General features: G+C 41.7%; 1 protein-coding gene across 8 annotated transcripts in view; it reads left to right on the forward strand.

Annotated features, from left to right (window-relative positions):
• PTPRA (protein tyrosine phosphatase receptor type A) overlaps nucleotides 1-21402 on the forward strand; it is a 170120-nt gene that overhangs the window by 109291 nt on the left and 39427 nt on the right. For 6 of the 8 annotated variants that reach the window (XM_058563083.1, XM_058563080.1, XM_058563082.1 and 3 more), the window contains 3 exons: nucleotides 17467-17551; nucleotides 18738-18811; nucleotides 19030-19166. The exons of 1 other annotated variant lie outside the window; for it this stretch is intronic. In XM_058563083.1, coding sequence (XP_058419066.1) covers nucleotides 17467-17551; nucleotides 18738-18811; nucleotides 19030-19166 — 296 coding nt within the window. Of the gene's footprint in view, nucleotides 1-17466; nucleotides 17552-18737; nucleotides 18812-19029; nucleotides 19167-21402 lie in introns of those variants that run through there. One more of the 8 variants, XM_058563086.1, reaches the window with a different exon arrangement.

Here is a 21402-nt window from a genome sequence, read left to right on the forward strand (position 1 = left end):
AGACAGAGATGAACATGCAGCAAGTTTGTTGGGAATACCTTCTCCCTACAGCACCTGTGAGGCAGTGAATGCAGTACTGTTGGGTAAAGGGAGGTAATGAGATGCCATGTGGTCAGAGCAAAGGCAGCAAAGGCCTCAGCCAATCCCACAGGAAGCTCTGGAGCTGGAATGGTGGGGGTGGGTTGGGGTGGCGGGAGGTTTCCACTGGGCTAGGTTATTCTCTTAGGCCAAGGGCAGTTTCTGAGGAAGGACTTGACTGAGAGCTATAAGCCAGTAACCCTCCCAGCAGCTGGGGGAATGGGTTCTTTGGTCCTGAAGAGGAATCTGTAACTTCTAATACCATTCCCATGAAGTTTGAGCAAGATAGTGATGCATGCTCCTATGCTTTATGCATTCATAAATAGAGATTTTCCCATCTAAGAAAATGCTGTTGAATGATTTTGATATATGTATTAAGGTTGGCGAGTGAGTGGCATAGTGGATTATTTGGAGAGGCAGTGTATGTAGTGGTTAAAAGTGTGGGCTCTGGAGCTATACCACCTGGGTTTGTGTGTTGACTGTACGACTTACCAGCAGGATGGGCTAGCTGTGTAACTTCCCTGTGCCTCATTTTACCATTTGCAAAATAGGATAGGAACAGAATTTCCTTCATAGGGTTGTGAGGAATGAAGTAACATAAAGTACTTGGCCTGGTGCTGGGTCGGCATGTAGCAGTTGCTCAGCAAGTGTTGGCTATCACGTTGCTCCTCCTACTACCACCACCACTCTGTTACCAATACTGTAAAATGGGAGATTAAGGAGATCAGGAATCTCAACCGTTCAGTCAGAACTCATGGAAACAAGGGTACTCCCACGCTCCTGGAGGCTGTGTGCAAAGTGGCTCCCAAGACAGCGTTATCTTGTAGCCATACTGCCACAACTGTAGGTACTCCTAATCCTCTGCCCTGTACCTTTTAAATAAGATTCTGCATAAACCCATCTCATCCTACTTTTTAATAGTAGGGTTTTCACATGAAGACCTTATAACTGATACTTGTTAAATAGCAAGAATACAGGATAAAGCTGTTCTAACCATACTTTATTTCAGACATAATCATTTATATAACTTTTCTTAAAAATCTGAAAATAGTATCCTCTTAATATTTGTGAACAAGAAGTCCTTGAGCTACAGAGTTCTAGAACCAGGCGGGATGAGCATTCTACTGAACCCCAGAGGCTCCTTAAAGTTTCTCAGCTCTGAGGTCAGTTCACCTGCTCCTTCAATACTTTGCTAGGGTTGGAGTCTAGAAAGGGGTTGACATTCTTATTTAAAGAGGTATTTTTGGATTATCATAGTAAGTGACATTATTATTGTGAACTCCATTTATGATGACTTTCCCTAAGCACCTTTAATAATGTGTTCATTCAGCGCCTGTTAGATGCTAAGGATTCCAGAAAGAAAAAAAAATGTTTCTTGTCTGATGGAAGGAACACGTGAATACCAAGAATCAGAGTTCACTCAGCTACTTGCTGTTGGATATACCACACAAAGTACTGTGAGAGAGCTTAAAAGACTCGTGCCTGGGGATTGGGAAGGAGGTATGGAGGTGAGCTTTCGGCAGTTTAAATTAGTATAATAACTGAGAAAAATAAGGACACACCAGAGAAGGTAAAAGCAAGGAGACATGAAAGAGCAAGTCATGCATTTGAGGAACTGTGCACAGTTGACATGCATGAGGTCAGGAGGGGCTGGAGGTAGCCTCAGCAGAATGGGCTTGGTGGTGCATTGGGCTCAGGAATCAGGGCGTCTCCTGGTGATGGTAAGGAAGGAAGTGACATAGTCAGATTTTTGTTTTAGAAAGATAACTCCAGAGGCCTTAGGGAAGATAGACTTGCAATAGAAAGTAAAGTTTGTGAATGATAATTTGAGCAATAGAAAGTAAAGTTTGTGAATGATAATTTGGTTGTAGACAACAGTGATTGGGCTCAGCCCAATGGTTTGGGCTCCTGAGGCAACCTGATGACTTTTGCTGTTTTTAGAGCCAACAGGAAGCGCTTAAAATAACATTCCAACTCTGCCTTTGAGAGTTGATATATACTTCTACCAAAAAGTATGGAGGCAAGACAAATAAATAGGCCTTCGGAATTAAGGCTAGTGGAGTATGGCTTTTACTTCACTGATTATTTTTGTAGTTGACCAAGATGTGTCTAAGTCCTTAGGTCACTCACCTGTCTACATGTGAGCCCTTAGAATAATATGACCCTTTGTTTTCTTGGAAAGGGGATATGGCAAATAGACATCTGTTGTCCCAGAACACCATTTAAGTATTTTTGAAATGCTGCCCCTGATCTGAATCTAGGAAGTGAAATTTTGTTAGAATGGATAGGGGGGAGAGGTGGGAATGGGCCAGTGTGCGTGCCTTGCCTGCACCAGCTTGCATCATGCAAGGCCACCTCTCCACATGACCCAGATCAGGACAAGCCTGAGCACGATGAGACGACAAGTCTGCCCAGTTTGGGAGGAACCCTAGGAGGATGACTTGATCCTGAGCCTATCCCCAAGTCTGAGATTTGGTACAGAGAGCTGTAATTTCTCTCCTATTTTCTTAATAGATCTGAGTCTCCTTCCTTCACAGAGGCCTGAGGACATCTTTACTGTCGGTATTGTCTTACCGACAATACCGGTATCAGAAACATGGATATAATTCAGATGTCAAGAGGTAAAATCTGGCTTTTATGATAGAGGACTATTCTGGCCTAAGAGCTTGGAAGAGTTAAAGTTTTGTTGGTCCTGTAGTTTATGAAGAGTCTGGAGAATAGTGTAACTTTGTCTTCTTGCTTTAGATTGGCAGCTATGTAATATGGGCAAGTTAATCTCTCTGCTCAGTGTCCTCGTCCATAAAATAGGGTTAATAACGGTATCTGTCTTAAGAGTGTTAGGATAATTGAATGATATAATATGTGTATGGTGCTTTGCTCTATGCCTGCTACATAAGTGCTTAAATATTAACTATAATAATAATTTTTATTAATTTCTAAGGTTTCTGTCTAGCTGACACTCTTGTCATATTGCTTGTAGTCGTCAACTCTACTACTAGTGATCATAAGCAATACTGCACTCTTTGTGCCTTCGGGTACTCATTCCATCCATTCATTCAGGACTTTTTCTGACCACCCCATCTTACATCACAGAACACCTCCCCCCATTCCCTCTTTTCCCCTGCCTTATTTTTCTTCATAGCACTTATCACTTACCTGTATCTCATATATTCCTTTACTTATCTGTTGTCCTGTCTCCTCCACTAGAATATAAGCTTCATAAGAGCAAGGAATTTTGATTTGTTCATTACTGTATCCTCAGGACCTGCCTGGCACAAGCAGTCACTCAATATATATTTATTGAATGAAAGAATAAATATTGAACACAGATGTCTGGAGGTGATCCTAAATCTATGCCCTCAAGAAGTTTATAATTTAGCGGACATATAATCAGTGACCATAATTCAATGTGATAAGGTTTGTAGCAGAGTAGGTACGTAGTGTTATGGAAGTACTAGGAAGGAATAATTACCAAAAAAGGTGATATTTGAGCTAGAATTGTGTAATGGGAGAGGTGGTAATAACATTCTAGATCGGGGGTCGGCAAATTTTTCTATCGGATAATAAATAATTTTGGTTTTGCGACCATAATACCTCTGTCACATCTATTCAGCTCTACCTTTGTAGTGCAAAAGCAGCCATAGACAGTCTGTAAATGAATGAACGTGGCTGAGCTCCAGTAAAATTTTATTAACAAAAACAGGCAGTGGGCTACATTTGTGCTGTAGTTTTCACTGTTCTAGACAAGGCGACCTGCCTGAGCCTAGGAAGCTGGACTGAGGTTCTCTGCTAGTATGTGAGCTTCTGGATGCATTCTGAAGGCCAAATCATTTTCCTTCATATCAGGCATTTTGCAAATGTTGCTTCTTTTACATCTTCCATTAACTATAAAGAGGTGGAGAGTGATGATATATTTGCATTTCATAAAGCATTCCATAAGGGTTCTAAGAGATTATCACACCACTGCTAAGTAAGATAGTAGAGATTTGAACTCCCAGGTCTGTCTGGCCCTAAGGCCTCATGCTCTGGAAATGGCTTTCTTTTGACCTCATGCTGAAATGAAAATCTAACTAGATAAATGATGCTAAGTTCAAAGTCCTTCCTAAGAACTTGATAGACAGTGCACCCTTGACTTCTAGCAATGGTATTTTTAGATGAGCAATCATATGAGAATCTGATTTTTGTTTCTCTGTAGGCAAGCTTTTTTCTATTGCTGGAGGTTTTTAGGGATGGCCTGTGGTTGGTTGGTTGATTTCAATCCAAAATTTCAAAGGTCTGTCAGGATGCATCTAGGTAAAGATCTTTTTTCACTATTACTGCTCAAACTTGATGGTCCCTTTTGGCCTGATAACTCAAGGAACTTTCTTGTATAATTTCTTTCCCTCTTTCCTTACCATTTTCTTCTTTGGGAACTCCTATTGAACAGATATTAGTACTCCTAGATCTATCCAGCTTGTCTCTTTTCTTTGCTCTCATAATTTCTGTCTCACTCTTATTGCTCTGTGTTCTGGAAACTCCCAGGATTTGGTCTTGCACGTTACTAATTTGTTTTTCAGTTATGTCTCTTCTCCTGTCATTCTTTCTATTGAGATTGTTTTTCCCCCAATCATGTCTTAGTTTTCTAAGAACTCTTTCTTAATTCTCAGATTGCTCCTTTTTTTCTCCATTTTTTTATTGTGGTAAAATACACATAGCAGAATTTACCGTTTTAACCATTTTTAAGTGTACAGTTCATTGGCATTGAGTTTGTTGACATTGTTGTACAACAGTCACCACCGTCTATCTCCATAACTCTTTTTCATCTTGCAAAATTGAAACTCCATAGCCATTAAATAGAAACTCTTCATCCCCCCCTGCCCTCCTCCTACCCCCTGGCAACCACCATTCTACTTTCTGTCTCTATGAATTGCACCACTCTAGGTACCTCATAGAAGTGGAATCATACAGTATTTGTCTTTTGTGACGGGCTTATTCACTTAACATATTGTCTTCAAGGTTCATTCATGTTGTAGCATATTGCAGAATTTCCTTTGTTTTTAAGGCGGAAAATATTCTGTTGTATGTGTATACCATATTTTGCTTATTTATTCATCCATCAATGGACAGTTGGTTGCTTCTATGTTTTAGCTATTGTGACTAATTCTGCTATGAACATGGGTTTACAAATATCTCTTCGAGACCCTGCTTTCAATTCTTTTGGGCATATACCCAGAAGTGGAATTGCTAAATCATATGGTAGTTCTATTTTTAATTTGTTTTTTTGTGTGTGTGAGGAGATCGGCCTTGTGCTGACATCTGCCAATCCTCCTCTTTTCCTTGCTGAGGAAGACTGGCCCTGGGCTAACATCTGTGTCCATCTTACTCCACTTTATATGGGACGCCACCACAGCATGGCTTGCGAAGCAGTGCCTCGGTGCGCGCCAGGGATCCGAACCGGCGAACCCCGGGTCGCCACAGCGGAATGCGCGCACTTAACCGCTGGCGCCACCGGGTCGGCCCCTCTATTTTTAATTTCTTTATGGAACTGCCATACTGTTTTTTACAGCAGCTGTATCGTTTTACATTACCACCAACAGTGCACAAGGATTCCGTTTCTCCACATCCTGGCCAACACTTGCTATTTTATTTTTTTGATAGTAGCCATCCTGATAGGTGTGAGATTGCTCTGTCTTTTTTTTTTTTTATTTATTTTTTTTATTGATGTTTTAATGGTTTCTAACATTGTGAAATTTTGGGTTGTACATTTTTGTTTGTCCATCACCCCATATATGACTCCCTTCACCCCTTGTGCCCACCCCCCACCCCCACTGCCCGGGTAACCACAGTCCAGTTTTCTCTGTCCATGTGTTGGTTTATATTCCACATATGAGTGAGATCATACAGTGTTTGTCTTTCTCTTTCTGGCTTATTTCACTTAACATAATACGCTCCAGGCCCATCCATGTTGTTGCAAATGGGACGATTTTGTCTTTTTTTATGGCTGAGTAGTATTCCATTGTATATATATACCACATTTTCTTAATCCAATCGTCAGTCGAGGGACACTTAGGTTGCTTCCACTTCTTGGCTATGGTGAATAATGCTGCAATGAACATAGGGGTGCATAAGCCTCTTTGGATTGTTGATTTCAGGTGCGTTGGATAGATTCCCAGTAGTGGGATGGCTGGATCATAAGGCATCTCTATTTTTAATTCTTTGAGGAATCTCCATACCGTTTTCCATAGAGGCTGCACCAATTTGCATTCCCACCAGCTGTGTATGAGGGTTCCTGTTTCTCCACATCCTCTCCAACATTTGTTGTTTTTTGTCTTGGTGATTATAGCCATTCTGACAGGCGTGAGGTGGTATCTTAGTGTTGTTTTGATTTGCATTTCCCTGATGATTAGTGATGTTGAGCATCTTTTCATGTGCCTATTGGCCATCTGTATATCTTCCTTGGAGAAGTGTCTGTTCATTTCCTCTGCCCATTTTTTGATCGGGTTGTTTGTTTTTTTTATTGTTCAATTGTGTGAGTTCTTTATATATTATGGAGATCAACCCCTTGTCAGATGTATGTTTTGCAAATATTCTCTCCCAGCTGGTTGCTTGTTTGTTCATCTTGATTCTGGTTTCATTTGTCTTATAAAAGCTCTTTAATCTGATAAAGTCCCACTTGTTTATTTTTTCTTTAGTTTCCCTAGTCTGGGTAGGCATGTCATCTGAAAAGATTCCTTTAAACCCAATGTCAAATAGTGTGTTGCCTATATTTTCTTCTATGAGTTTTATAGTTTCAGGTCTCACCTTCAGGTCTTTGATCCATTTTGAGTTAATTTTTGTGAATGGCGATAGCACATGGTCCACTTGCATTCTTTTGCATGTGGCTGTCCAGTTTTCCCAACACCATTTATTGAAGAGACTTTCCTTTCTCCATTGCATGTTCTTAGCACCTTTGTCGAAAATTAGCTGTCCGTATATGTGTGGTTTTATTTCTGGGCTTTCAATTCTGTTCCATTGATCTGTGTGTCTGTTTTTGTACCAGTACCATGCTGTTTTGATTACTATTGCTTTGTAGTATGTTTTGAAGTCAGGAATTGTGATGCCTCCTGCTTTGTTCTTTTTCTTTAGGATTTCTTTAGCTATTCGGGGTCTTTTGTTGCCCCATATAAATTTTAGTATTCTTTTTTCTATTTCTGTGAAGAATGTCATTGGGATTCTGATTGGGATTGCATTGAATCTGTAGATTTCTTTAGGTAATATAGAGATTTTAACTATGTTTATTCTTCCAATCCACGTGCATGGGATATCTTTCCATTTCTTTATGTCATCGTGGATTTCCCTCAATAATGTCTTGTAGTTCTCATTGTATAGGTCCTTCACCTCCTTGGTAAGATTTATTCCTAGGTATTTTATTCTTTTTGATGCAATTGTAAATGGTATTGTCTTTTTGAGCTCTCTTTCTGTTAGTTCATTATTAGCATATAGAAATGCAACTGATTTTTGTAGATTGATTTTGTACCTTGCAACTTTGCTGTAGTTGTTGATTGTTTCTAACAGTTTTCCAACAGATTCTTTAGGGTTTTCTATATATACAATCATGTCATCTGCAAATAGTGAGAGTTTCACTTCTTCATTACCTATTTGGATTCCTTTTATTCCTTTTTCTTGCCTAATTGCTCTGGCCAAAACCTCCAGTACTATGTTGAACAGGAGTGGTGAGAGTGGGCAGCCCTGCCTCGTTCCTGTTCTCAGAGGAATGGCTTTCAGTCTTTCCCCGTTGAGTATGATGTTAGCTGTGGGTTTCTCATATATGGCCTTTATTATGTTGAGGTACTTTCCTTCTATTCCCATTTTATTGAGAGTTTTTATCATAAATGGATGTTGTATCTTGTCAAATGCCTTCTCTGCGTCTATTGAGACGATCATGTGGTTTTTATTCTTTGTTTTGTTGATATGATGTATCACGTTGATTGATTTGCAGATGTTGAACCATCCCTGCGTCTCTGGTATAAATCCCACTTGATCATGGTGTATGATCTTTTTAATATATTGTTGTATTCGGTTTGCCAATATTTTGTTGAGGATTTTTGCATCAATGTTCATCAGCGATATTGGCCTGTAATTTTCTTTCTTTGTATTGTCTTTGTCTGGTTTTGGTATCAGGGTGATGTTGGCCTCATAGAATGATTCAGGAAGTGTTCCATCTTCCTCTGTTTTTTGGAATAGTTTGAGGAGGATGGGTATTAAATCTTCTTTGAATGTTTGGTAAAATTCACTGGAGAAGCCATCTGGTCCTGGACTTTTACTTTTTGGGAGGTTTTTGATTACTATTTCAATCTCTTTACTTGTTATTGGTCTATTCAGATTCTCCATTTCTTCTTGGTTCAATTTTGGGAGGTTGTATAAGTCTAAGAATTTATCCATTTCTTCTAGATTGTCCAATTTGTTGGCATATAATTTCTCATAGTATTCTCTTATAATCCTCTGTATTTCCATGGTATCCGTTGTAATTTCTCCTCTTTCATTTCTAATTTTATTTACTTGAGCCTTTTCTCTTTTTTTCTTAGTAAGCCTGGCTAAGGGTTTGTCTATTTTGTTTATCTTCTCGAAGAACCAACTCTTTGTTTCATTAATCCTTTCTACTGTCTTTTTGGTTTCAATATCATTTATTTCTGCTCTGATTTTTATTATTTCTCTCCTTCTGCTGGCTTTGGGCTTTGTTTGTTCTTCTTTTTCTAGTTCTGTTAGGTGTAATTTAAGGTTGCCTATTAGGGCTTTTTCTTGTTTGTTAAGGTGGGCTTGTATCACTATGAGTTTCCCTCTCAGGACCGCTTTTGCTGCATCCCATATGGTTTGATATGGCATGTTATCATTTTCGTTTCTTTCCAGATAGTTCTTGATTTCTCCTTTAATTTCATCAATGATCCATTGGTTGTTCAGTAGCATGTTGTTTAATCTCCACATTTTTGTCACTTTCCCAGTTTTTTTTTCCTGGTTCATTTCCAGTTTCATAGCCTTATGGTCTGAAAAGATGCTTGTTATGATTTCAATCTTCTTAAATTTATTGAGGCTTGCTTTGTTTCCCAACATATGGTCTATCCTAGAGAATGTTCCATGCGCGCTTGAGAAGAATGTGTAGTCAGCTGTTTTTGGGTGGAGTGCTCTGTATATGTCTACTAGGTCCATCTCGTCCAGTTTTTCATTTAAGTCTAATATTTCTTTATTAACTTTTTGTCTGGATGATCTATCCATTGCTGTAAGTGGGGTGTTAAGATCCCCTACTATTATTGTGTTGTTGTTGATTTCTCCTTTTAGGTTTGTTAATAGTTGTTTTATGTACATTGGTGCTCCTATGTTGGGTGCATATATATTTATAAGTGATATGTCTTCTTGATGGAGTGTCCCTTTTATCATTATATATTTCCCTTCTTTGTCTTTCTTAACCTGTTTTATCTTGAAGTCTACTTTGTCTGATATGAGTATGGCAACACCTGCTTTCTTTTGTTTGCCATTAGCTTGGAGTATTGTCTTCCATCCTTTCACTCTGAGCCTGTGCTTGTCTTTAGTGCTAAGATGTGTTTCCCGAAGGCAGCATATTGTTGGGTCTTGCTTTTTAATCCATCCTGCCACTCTGTATCTTTTGATTGGAGAGTTCAATCCATTTACATTTAGGGTAATTATTGAAATATGAGGGCTGAATGTTGCTGTTTTGTCACTTATTTTCTGGTTCTTTTGCATTTCCTTTGTTTCTTGTCCCATTTGTTTTGGACTGCCAGTTCAGTTTGGTTGTTCTGTCTTATGATTCTTCTAGTTTTCTCTTTGTTTATCATATGTGGTTTTAATTTGATTATTTGTTTAGTGGTTACCTTGAGGTTTGGGCAAAAAATCTTGTGTATGAGATAGTCCATTATCTGATAGCCTCCTATTTCCTTATACTAAGTCAATTCAGTCACTTTCCTCTTCCCCTTCTAACTTGCTCTTGTTATACCTTATTCTATCTTGTGTTGTGGCTGTGTGTTTACAGTGATGAGGTTAAATTTATTTTTGGTGAATTTCTTCCTTTGATCCTTGAGTTTAGTATTTAAGTGGTTGCTAACCTATTCCGGTAAAGATCTACTATTTCTCTGATTTTGTCTACCTACTTTTCTCCTTACTCCAAGCTTTGTGTTCCCTTTCTCTTCTTTTTTTCAGGCCTGAGGGCCTTCTTGAGTATTTCTTGTAGTGGGGGTCTCGTGGCCATGAACTCCCTTAGCTTTTGTTTATCTGGGAGAGTTACTATTCCTCCATCATATTTGAAGGATATTTTTGCTGGATAGAGTATTCTTGGCTGAAAGTTTTTGTCTTTTAGTATTTTGAATATATCATTCCAGTCTCTTCTAGCCTGAAAAGTTTCTGTTGAGAAATCCACTGAGAGCCTGATGGGAGTTCCTTTGTACGTTATTTTTTGTTTTTGTCTAGCTGCCCTTAATATTGTTTCTTTGTCGTTGACCCTGGCTAGCCTTACCACTAGGTGTCGTGGTGAAGGCCTTTGTCTGTTAATATATATAGGCGTCCTGTTGGCTTCGCTTACTGGTATTTCCTGCTCCTTCCCCAGATTTGGGAAATTTTCAGCTATTATTTCCTTGAATAGGCTCTCTGTTCCTCTTTCCCTCTCCTCTCCCTCAGGAATACCTATAATTCTTATGTTACATTTTCTAATAGAGTCAGATATTTCTCAGAGTCTTTCTTCATTTCTTTTTAGTCTTAGTTCTCTCTCTTCTTCCATCTGGAGTATATCTGTATTCCTATCCTCTAAAGTGCTAATTCTTTCCTCCATATTGTCAGCTCTGTTCTTTAAATATTCCAGATTCTCCTTTATCTCCTCCATTGTGTTCTTCATCTCCATCAGCACTGATTGGTTTTTCTTTATGATTTCAATCTCTTTTGTGAAGAAACTCCTAATCTCATTGAATTGTTTGTCTGTGTTGTCTCGTATTTCGTTGAGTGTTTTTATGATAGCTATTTTGAAATCTCTGTCATTTAGTTTATGGATTTCTTTGTCTTCGGGGTTGGTTTCTGGGTGCTTGTCATTTTGTTTCTGGTCTGGTGATTTCATATATTTTTGCATTGTGGTTCCTGTGTTGGTTTTGATTTTCCTCATCCTGGAAGTCTCTGGTTGCAATTTCCACCTGCCGCCACTGTCTGGTGGTAAAGGGCTGTGTAGTCTAAGCCCCCTGCACTCTGCCCCAGTTTTTCTGCTGCGATCCGCAGTTTTGTTTTGTTTTGTTTTGTTTTTTCCCCACTGCGATCCGCGGGTCCAGCCCAGTTTGTTCAGGTCTGCCTCGGATCGCTAGGTCTGGTAGAGCTGCAGACTCCGGGTTGCGGGGAGGGGGGAGCTCTCTCTTTTGCCCTCTGGGTCCCTGACGTGGGAGGCTTCTCGTTTGCCCCTCTTTATCCGCTCTCTGGGGTGCTCAGATGTTGATGGTAGCCCTGTGGCTCCTCTGAGCCCTCTGTGCGGGAGTTTCCCACTGGCTGAGAGAGCCCGAAGAGCTACAGTTTCCCGCCGAGGGCCGCCCCTCCCCCCTCTCTGGAGCCGCGCTGACCGGGATCGCTGATCTGATGGGGAGGGAGCGGAGTTCTCCTTACCTCTCCCCACTTCCTCCGGGTCCCAGCACGTTCGGCTCTCAGATGTGCGGCAGTGTGGATCCCTCCACTCTAGGTTTTCACTGTCTGGGATTCCATTGTTGGTCTGTGGCTGTTGCTTTTGTTGTATCTTGTGGGGGAAGAATTCACGGGAAAGCTCACTCGGCCATGATGCTGACGTCACTCTGCTCTGTCTTTTATAGAGGCTTTTTTGTCAATCGATGCATTGTCCTCTTGCACAAATTACAATATATTTGAAGATTTATTCTATTTCTTGTGTTACATCTGTTTCCCAGAACTACCATTGCTGTCCTTGTTATTTGTGAAGGTCACCTGTAAGGCTCTGGTTGAGCTTTGCTCTGGAGCATTGAATGGACTAGAATGTGCTCGCAGTAGGTGTCCCTTGAGGAGGACAGACAGGGACGTATCCTAAACTAGGGGTTCAGCTATGGTTTAGGAAGTTGGGACAGAGTTATTCTCTACAGAGAGCTGCCTTCCTTTCTCTTTTCTCCTTCTTCATCTCCTGTGGCTGCCTAGAATTCTCAGGTACCACCCTTGTCCTTTTTCTGTCTTCAGAGCCCACCCAGGAAACCCTCTGTGGACCTAGTATACCTAGCAATCATGTGCAACGTATAGACCCTCTCTGGATGCCAATTCTGACCCAACCAAAAAAAGCATTTATGAGACAATCAGGGATATTTAAACAGTAACTTAATATTAGATTATACTGAGGAATTGGTGTTGCTTTTTATATAGGATAACTGTATTGTGATTATTTTAAGAATCCTCCTCTCAATGATACATACTGAAGTGACTGCAGTTGAAATGATATGTCTCAGATTGGCTTTAAAATAATCCACTGAGGGCCGGTCCCGTAGCTTAGCGGTTAAGTGCTTGCGCTCTGCTGCTGGCGGCCCGGGTTCGGATCCCGGGCGCACACTGACGCACCACTTCTCCGGCCATGCTGAGGCCGTGTCCCACATACAGCAACTAGAAGGATGTGCAGCTATGACGTGCAACTATCTACTGGGGCTTTGGTGGAAAAATAAATAAATAATAAAATAAAATAATCCACTGGGGTGGGGTATAGACCAGTAGTTCTCAGCTCAGGGCGATTTTCCCCCCAGAGGACATTTGGCAATGTCTGGGGATGATTTTGGTCATCACAGTTGGGGGTTTGCTACTGTCATCTAGTAGTTAGAGGCCAGGGATGTTGTTAAACATCCTACAGTGCACACGACAGCTCCCCACAACAAAGAATTATCTAGCCCAAAATGTCATTAATGCCAGGTTGAAAAACCCTGGTATAGATGAAAAAACTGGTATATAATGATAATGTTGAAGTGAAGTGATAAGTACATAGGGGTTTATTGTAGTGTTCTTTTTTACTCCTGTGTAAGTTTGAAAGTTTTGCATCATGAAAAGTTTGATTATGTGTATGCAGCTTCTATTTTTTTAAAAAAAGAAGCCATTGGCACTCTGTGTGACAAACTCCCACTCTGTATAGAGTGCTATCTTCCCAGCTGAGTCTGGATGGGACGTTACAGCTTGTTACACAGCCTGTGGGTTTACTGGCCCTGTGTTGGCAAGCTTTTGGTTAAATACCATCCTGCTACCCCAAGGCCCACTTTCATCCGCAGTCCCGGTTGGCTCTGAGCTTGAATTGTTTCCAGGCCCAGACTGGTAGGACTAGAACTTACCTTTCACCTGGAAGTTCTTTGGCTCTGATTGATCTCTTTAGCAGTCCAGTCCCATCTGCTTTGTCTTCTGCAGATCCCTCAGTTTCTGGTCTACTGATGCTACTCTTTGCTGCCTTCCAGATAGGCTTTTGATTCATTAGTATTTTTATATTGCTTCTGTCATTGCAGTGTACTTTTGGGAAGAAGAGAAAGAAGTAAAATTATGGATTCAGCCCACTGTCTTGAGCCAGGTGTCTCTAATTATCTTCTTTTAATGCCTGATATACAGCATTTTGACTGGCATTTAACAAAGACATATTTAGTGATGTCATTAATTCTTTTATTCATTCACTCAGTGTAGTCCAGTAATTGTCTAGTGCCAACTATGTGTGAAATTCTGTGCTAGGTTTTAGCTATATGGTGAGAAACAAAGCAGGTATATAATCCTTGCACTTGTGGAATTTATGGTGTAAAGGAGGGACACTTATTTATGAACTACACTCAAATATATAATTACAAAGTGTGAGAGATGTTATCAAGGGAAATAACAGGGGCCGGCCCAGTGGTGCAGTGGTTAAGTGTGCATGCTCCGCTGCGGCGGCCCGGGGTTCACAGGTTCTGATCTCGGGCACGCACTGGCGCACCGCTTGTCAAGCCGTGCTGTGGCGGCATCCCATATAAAGTAGAGGAAGATGGGCACGGATGTTAGCCCAGGGCCAGTCTTCCTCGGCAAAAAAAAAGGAGGATTGGCATCAGATGTTAGCTCAGGGCTGATCTTCCTCACACAAAAAAGGGAAATAACGGAGTGCTCTATGAGAATAATAAAGACAATAATAGCTAACATTCACTGAGTGCATAATGTAGCCTAGTTACTGTGCCAAGAACTTTACATGGATGATCCCATTTAATCTTCAGAATAACTAATTTTAGAGATAAGGAAACTAAGACTTAGGATCCTAATTTAGTATTAGAAAGTTAGAGAAGACCTCTCTGGAAGAAGAACACTTAAAATGAGAACCGGATGACTAGGAGTTAACCAGGCGAAGAATGGAAGGAGGCTATGTAAAGCAGAAGGAATGACATGTTCAAAGGACTAAGGACGGAATTAACTCAGCATGAAAGGACGCAACTGGCTGAAGTTTACTGAGCAAGGAAAGAGTGGCAGGAGATAGAGTAAGCAGGGGCTAAAGTGGGGAGGTTGTTATAGGCCAGGGTAAGGATATTAGATTTCATTCTAAAGCCCTGGAAAACCATCGAAAGGTTTTACATAAGAGAAGAATGTGATCTGATTGGCTTTCTTAGAGGTCTGTGTGGAGAATGGATTGGCAGAGGACAGAGGCTTACTTTGACCCAGATGAGAGAGGATAGAGATTTGGACTACAATGATGGCAACAGAATGGAAAAAAGGCAGACAAATTTGAGGTGTTGGTTCTAGCCCTAAAACATATTACTTGCAGCTGGGTTGGATATAGAAGATAAGCATGAGGAAAAAATCAAGGGGATTTCCACATTTCTTGAGCAACAGAGTAGATGGCAATTCTGGCTACTGAATGGTGAGGGGAAGGTTCTAGACACAGAAAGTCTGCATTGCCTGTGAAATTTAAAGTGGAAGTGGCGTATAGGCTCAGAAGAGAGAGCTCAGAAGACAGGTCTGACCAATCAATGCAAATATGGGAATTGCTAGCATATCATTTGTTCTTACAGCCATCTGTCTGATCAGATTAACTAGATAGATGTAGAGAAGAGTGCCTGAGGAAATCAGACATTTAGAGACCTGATGTTGAAAGAGGACCAACTAGCGAGGGAAAATGAGATGGAGCAGCCAAGAGATAGAAAGAAAATCAGAAGAGTGGTTTGTTGTGGAAACCAAAAGAAGAAAGTTCTTCAAAGAGGAGGGAGTAGTCAACTGGTTTGAATGCTCATTTTAAGATGAGAGCCACATACCAGGGTGTCTTTGAAAAATGCCATCAAGAAAGAAGCATGGTATAATATCTCCCATCTCTTGCAAAAAAAAAAAAACTTTCCACCCCACATCTCCCTCCTGCCGCTACTCCTTTTTTTTTGTATCCCTTTATGGTAAAAGTCTTCACCTCAAATAAGGAGTCAGTATCTCACTCTCTCCTCTTTCCATCTTTATTTCTCTCCATTTAGGCTTTCTCACCAACTACTCAACTGAAACCACTCTTGAAAAGGTCACCAAGAGCTGCCATCTTGTCAAATCCAGTTTCACATCCCTGTCTTCATCCTACTTAATCTGTTGGTAGTATTTGATTGAGTTCATTACTCCCTCCTTGAAAAACTCTGTTCTTGGCTTCCATGGTACCATATTCTGCTGGATTACCTTCCACCTCATGACTGCTGCTTATGAGTCAGTTTAGCTAGCTAATCTTTTAAAAGAATGTAAATCCAGTTATATCTCTCCCCTGTTCAAAGCCCTCCAATCACTTAGTGTTTCTCATCACATTCAGAATTAAATCCACACTCATTACCATGGCCTACAAAACTCTTAAGTCTTCTGGCTCTTGCCCACCTGTCCAGCCACATCTTGTACCAAAACTGGCCTTTGTGCTATTTCCTGAACCCACCAAGCTCCTAAGGGCCATTATGCTTGCTATTCTCTGTGCCTAGAAAGCTCTTTGCCAAGATCTTTGCACGGTTCACTTCTTCACATTATTTGGACCTCTACTCAGTATAACCACTTCAGACCTTCCCACACTAAACCACTGCACCCCACCTCATCTCTCTCTATCCCCTTACCTTTCTTCATGGCACTTGTCCCTGTCTGAAATTATGTGTTTACTTATTTATGTACAGTGTCCTTCCACTTCTGCCAAAATGTAGGCTCTCTATCACTTGTTTACTTGATCACTTCTCTATTCCCAGTGTCTGGAACAGTGCCTGGCATACAATTGCTGGTCTATATTGTTTGAGTGAGTGCTGCTAAAAAGTTGAATCAGATGAGGATGGGCATGTTTCCATTGGATTTGGCAGCATGCCATTTGTTGGTGTCCTTGATGAGCAGTTTAAATGGAGCACTGAGGGTAGAAGTCACAGCAAAATAGATTAAGGAGTACTTGGAGGTGAGGAATTAGATTAAACAACTCTTTTATAAGACAACTGTTGTGAGAAGTTAACTGTGAAGAGACATAGGGCTGTTGGTGGCTGGAGGAGGGTAAATGAGGTCAATAAGACAAGTTTTTGAGGTGACAGTAATAGATGTAATCCTGAACGTTATGTGACAGGATTGACCTTTACATGGGAGGGACATGTCCTCACTTTTAGCAGGATGGAAAATGGTAAAGATAGTTACAAACGCAGCCTGGTTGTGTAGTTCGTGGTGGGGGCGTGAGAGTGGAGGAGGGTGAGTCAGTACCTGGTCAGCTGCCATGAGAAAGGAGGCTAAGTATTGGGTGGAAAGGAAACCAGGCCCTGTGGAATAAAGGGAAGAGCTGCTATATCTCCAAGCCAGATGTTGCTCTAATTGGGGTCCTGGTAAACTGTAGCTGTGGAAAGAGGTAGAAAAGAGTACCCAGCATTTTTGGATACATGGTGCTTAAGGGTCTAATAATGTCTCCTTGCTTTAATCAGGAACAATGTTCTGTATGCCAGGAAACCATTTGGGTTTATGATAGAAAAATTGTCCTTAAATTGTCCTTTTTCCTTCCTCTCCCATCTTCCTCTAAGTGGAGCTCATTGAGGCTGAGAGTATGGTCCTGCACACCCAGCTTGCCATCAGGATTGGATGTATTCATGCTTTCAAATATTTTAATGTTTTTTATATGCTAAGCACTGTTTTAGGCTCTATACCAATGAATGAAACAAAGTCTCTGTCTTCAGAGAGCTTTTATTCTAATGCAGGGAGACAGAGAATAAACAAATGTATGATAAATCAGAGATGGCTTGGGCATGTCACCCTGGGTCCTCACCCTACCGTATCCCCCATATCCATCCAGTAGCCCTGAGGTGGCAGAGGGAGATGTTCTCTCTCTTTCTCTCTCTCTCTCTCTCACTCTGCCCATACTCTGTCCTCATCTGGATGTTTCCTGAGCAGCCAACTTGAGCCCTCCATTGCACACAATGGTAATGACATGTTTTGTTCTCTCAATTTCAGATGAGACGCCAATTATTGCAGTGATGGTGGCCCTGTCCTCTCTGCTAGTGATCGTCTTTATTATCATAGTTCTGTACATGCTAAGGTGAGCATGCTAATGCTTCTGCATTCTCTTGGACTCTATTTCAATACCCCAGGGTCTCAATAAGCCCACACAGTCCAGAAGACAGTAGGATAAGGACAATGAATAAGATAGAAGGGAGTGACTCCCGATAGTGCTAAGATTAAAATTCTACTTAGAAATGGTTTAGAAGCTCTACATAGTCTTCTTGAAGACCCAGTCCCTCCCCTTTGCTTCCATCTGTCCAAGTCCAGGACAACCTAATACCCAGGATGGTGGTTTGGAGGTTGAGGGAAGAAGCCACAATCTGTATAATTACTGTAGGTGTTTTAAGATCTTCAGATCTAGCCCTATTGAAGCAACTCCTAAAAGTGCCCCAGTGGAGGTTATGTGCTCAATAAAGGCCGCCTTTATTTCTAGTTGGGGCTTTAACCCCAAACTGCTCTAGGACCCCTGACCTTGGTGTGCTAGACTGGACCGTGTGAGTTACAGGGTTCCCTTTTCTGACTTTCTTTTAAGGTCCTTTAGATATTACTACTCAACAGGAAGCAAAAGCAAGGAAAGGGAACCCAAGGGAGAGAGGAAGGAGGTGCATTTGTTCTCTTCCTGCTGAAGTTACTGCCCTGACTAGTTGGGTTTAATTCTGTCCTTGTCTTTAGCTTAAGCTGCTCTGTGCTCCCTCTGTTCTTCTTCAGGGATAAAGAGAGGGGAACCTTGTGCCCCTCTACAATTTGTCATGAGTCTCCACCATTTTGCAGGAGACTTGTGGCCAGACCTGTGCCCACTTAGTCTGAAGCTCTGGGCTTCTCCTTGGTTGCACTGGGGAAATACTAGGATTTGTGTTTGATATGGATATTCTTGTCTCCCCCCACTGTATTCTACCCCCTCATCCCTTCTCCACCTGGTGTGGCTGTGATCTCCAGTGATCCTGGAACTGGAGCTGCACAGAGGAGCCGTACAAGCCAGAATATACTGTTGGTGTTACCTCTGTTGGATTCTAATGTGCTAAGGGTGAGCAGGAGTGTCCTGAGGCACTCGGTCACCATGGAATGGAGCTGCCTCAGCATGTGCAGGACCTGTCTCTAAAAGAGCCTGTTTATTTAGTAAAGGAGATTTAGAAAGGCTGAACTGATAAGTGGAAATACAAAGCCAATGAATGGTCTTTCCTGAGCCCATGCTTAGTTTTTCACTATGAACGTTTTCTCATTAGGTTTAAGAAATACAAGCAAGCTGGGAGCCATTCCAATTCTTTCCGTTTATCCAATGGCCGCACTGAGGATGTGGGTAAGGCACCCCTTAATGACATGGGGAACCTTCATGGAGAAGAAAATCAAGAAATTAGGCTTTTCCCCATCTTAAAAGGAAGGCAAAAAAAGACTTTCAAAGAGAGCAGCCCTAGTTCTTGGAGGCCTGGTCCATGAAATTAGAATCCCCAATTTAGTCTCCAGAGAAGGGCTGGGTCCTCAGGGCACCTGACCAACCTTCCCCCTTGTGCACTGCAGAACCCCAGAGCGTGCCACTTCTGGCCAGGTCCCCAAGCACCAACAGGAAGTATCCACCCCTGCCCGTGGACAAGCTGGAAGAGGAGATTAACCGGAGAATGGCCGATGACAATAAGCTCTTCAGAGAGGAATTCAACGTGAGTTCTTTGCTGAGGCTGTTGTGTCAGCAGGGAGGAAGGCAGACCCAAGGTCAGGCCTTTTGAGTCATGGGATAGAAAACAGGTTTCTAATGGGTTAAGAGGTGAGAAATTTTTACCAAGTTCATCTGACTCCTTTCCTGTGTGATCATGGACAGGAAATGAAAAAAGATTTCCCTCACCTCCCTCATTACCCATCCATCCATCCATCCATCCATCCATCCATCCTTCATCACATCTGTTATTTTGTTTGTTTAATAAATGCTTATCAAGTATCAAATAGGTACTAGGTGCCAGGAATTTGCTGGGGAGCAAAAACAGATCCAGTCCCTACACTTAGGGAACTCACTGTCCAGGAGGGAAACCCCCATAAGTATCTAAGTTCAAAAATAACTATATAAGAGCAAAAATAACTATGTAAGTCCAAACAGCAATATAGGACACGAATGACTGGTGCATAGTTGTAGGAGCCTGTATTAAGAGGTGGCCTTTTAGAGTCTAGAGCAGGGGTCTCAGAGTGTCTTAAGTCAACAATAGGAGTAGATGAATATGGAAAATGAGGACCATTACAGACTGCAGAGCACAGGCCTCATCTTGGGTATTTAGATTCGTATTTTTTATAACTCTCTCAAGGAAACAGAACACGTTTGTGAATCTATAGGTTGGTGATCCCAGCCAACTAGTTCTGATTCCGGGTGAGAACTTTCTTGAAGAAGTGATGTTGTAATTGAGACCTAATCATAAGCAAAGGCATTGGGTAAAGGGGAATGGGGAACATTCCAGGCACTGAAAATAACAGGAGCAAACTGTCAATAGTGAGGGTGGGTGAGGGAGGGGCACATGTAAAATTTCAAGAAGGGCTATGTGTGACTGAAGGGTAGAGATTCAAGGGAGAACTAAGAGATAAAACTGTCGAAGAAGACTGGGCCAGACAGTAGACTTTGTAGATTGTCATTAGAGAAGTAGACAGTCATGGACCAACCAGATTTTTAAAAAATGCCTCTGGCTGCTCTATAGAGAACAACCCATGAGGAGACCAGAATAAATGCAGGAATACAGTTAGGGGCGACAACAATGGTTGAGACCAGAGGTCCTGGTAGATTGACCTAGGGAGAGGGGAATGGATTTGAGGACATAGAGAAACAGTTCCAGAGTTGGCTAACTCATCAACTTGGGCATTGTTAAACTCTGAGTCTCCTTCACACCTTTCCACTCAGCTCTGTGTCAGCCTTATCTCTTAGGCTGGCTCCCCTCATGATGCCAAAATGGCTGCCCCAGTTCTACGTGTCACATGGAGGTATAGCAAGGTCCAGTGGGAAAAGGATGACTGCTTCTTCCTATGTGTCTCCCTTAATCAGTGAGGAAAACTTTCCCAAAAGCTTCTGGAGATTTCGCTTGTCACACGCTCCTTTTTAAACTAGTCATAAGCAAGGGAGAAATAGACTTACTGCAACTGGCTGAGACCAGTCCAGATTATTACTGTGTCATGTAGGGGATAGGTGGAAAACCCCACAGAATAGGAGCTCTAGTAGCAAGGAGGAAAGGAGAAATGGTTGTTGGGTGGGTGAGTGGGTCACCAGTGGTATCTGCTTCACCACTGAAGGGCTTGTAGGAGTAGAGAGTGTGATGTCCGATTTGCACTCTGTGAAAATCACTAGCTACAACGTGGAGAATAGATGGGAGGGAGGCAAGAGTTAATGGATTAAATTTGGATCCTTTTTTCTGGCTTTTGGAAAAACAGCACCATTTGTTGCTCATTATTGATTGAGAACACTTACCTCATCCCACAAGATAGCACCCCATCCTCAGCACCATAGCTAGGTCTCCAATAGGCACTCTACTGTTTTGTAATCTGTAGTGCCAACTGCTTCTGAATAATGGGTTGTGTGACCCCATGGCCATACTTCTTTTTCTCCAAAATGAGTTCTTTGTTTGGGGGTAATATTCCCTGAGATCCCATGATAGGGCATTCCAGTAAATCCCTGGGTGAAGGTGGTGTTCCTAGAGACATGGTGGACAAATTCAGATAGATATTGTGGTGAGAGCCAATTGCCACGCTACCGTGGCTGCTATGTTCCTGGGCTTATTGGGCCAGCACTGGGGTAGTGAGGGAAAGGGCTGACCAACATCTCCTGGGTTCTTAGCCATGAGTGCCATCTGGTGAGCATACACATGGAGCATAAATATTTCCTATCTTTCTTGTTCCAGTTATCCATTACCCAGTGGTTGGCTTAGA

The sequence above is a fragment of the Diceros bicornis genome, chromosome 19 (genome assembly GCF_020826845.1).
Source record: "Diceros bicornis minor isolate mBicDic1 chromosome 19, mDicBic1.mat.cur, whole genome shotgun sequence".
Taxonomy (NCBI): domain Eukaryota; kingdom Metazoa; phylum Chordata; class Mammalia; order Perissodactyla; family Rhinocerotidae; genus Diceros; species Diceros bicornis.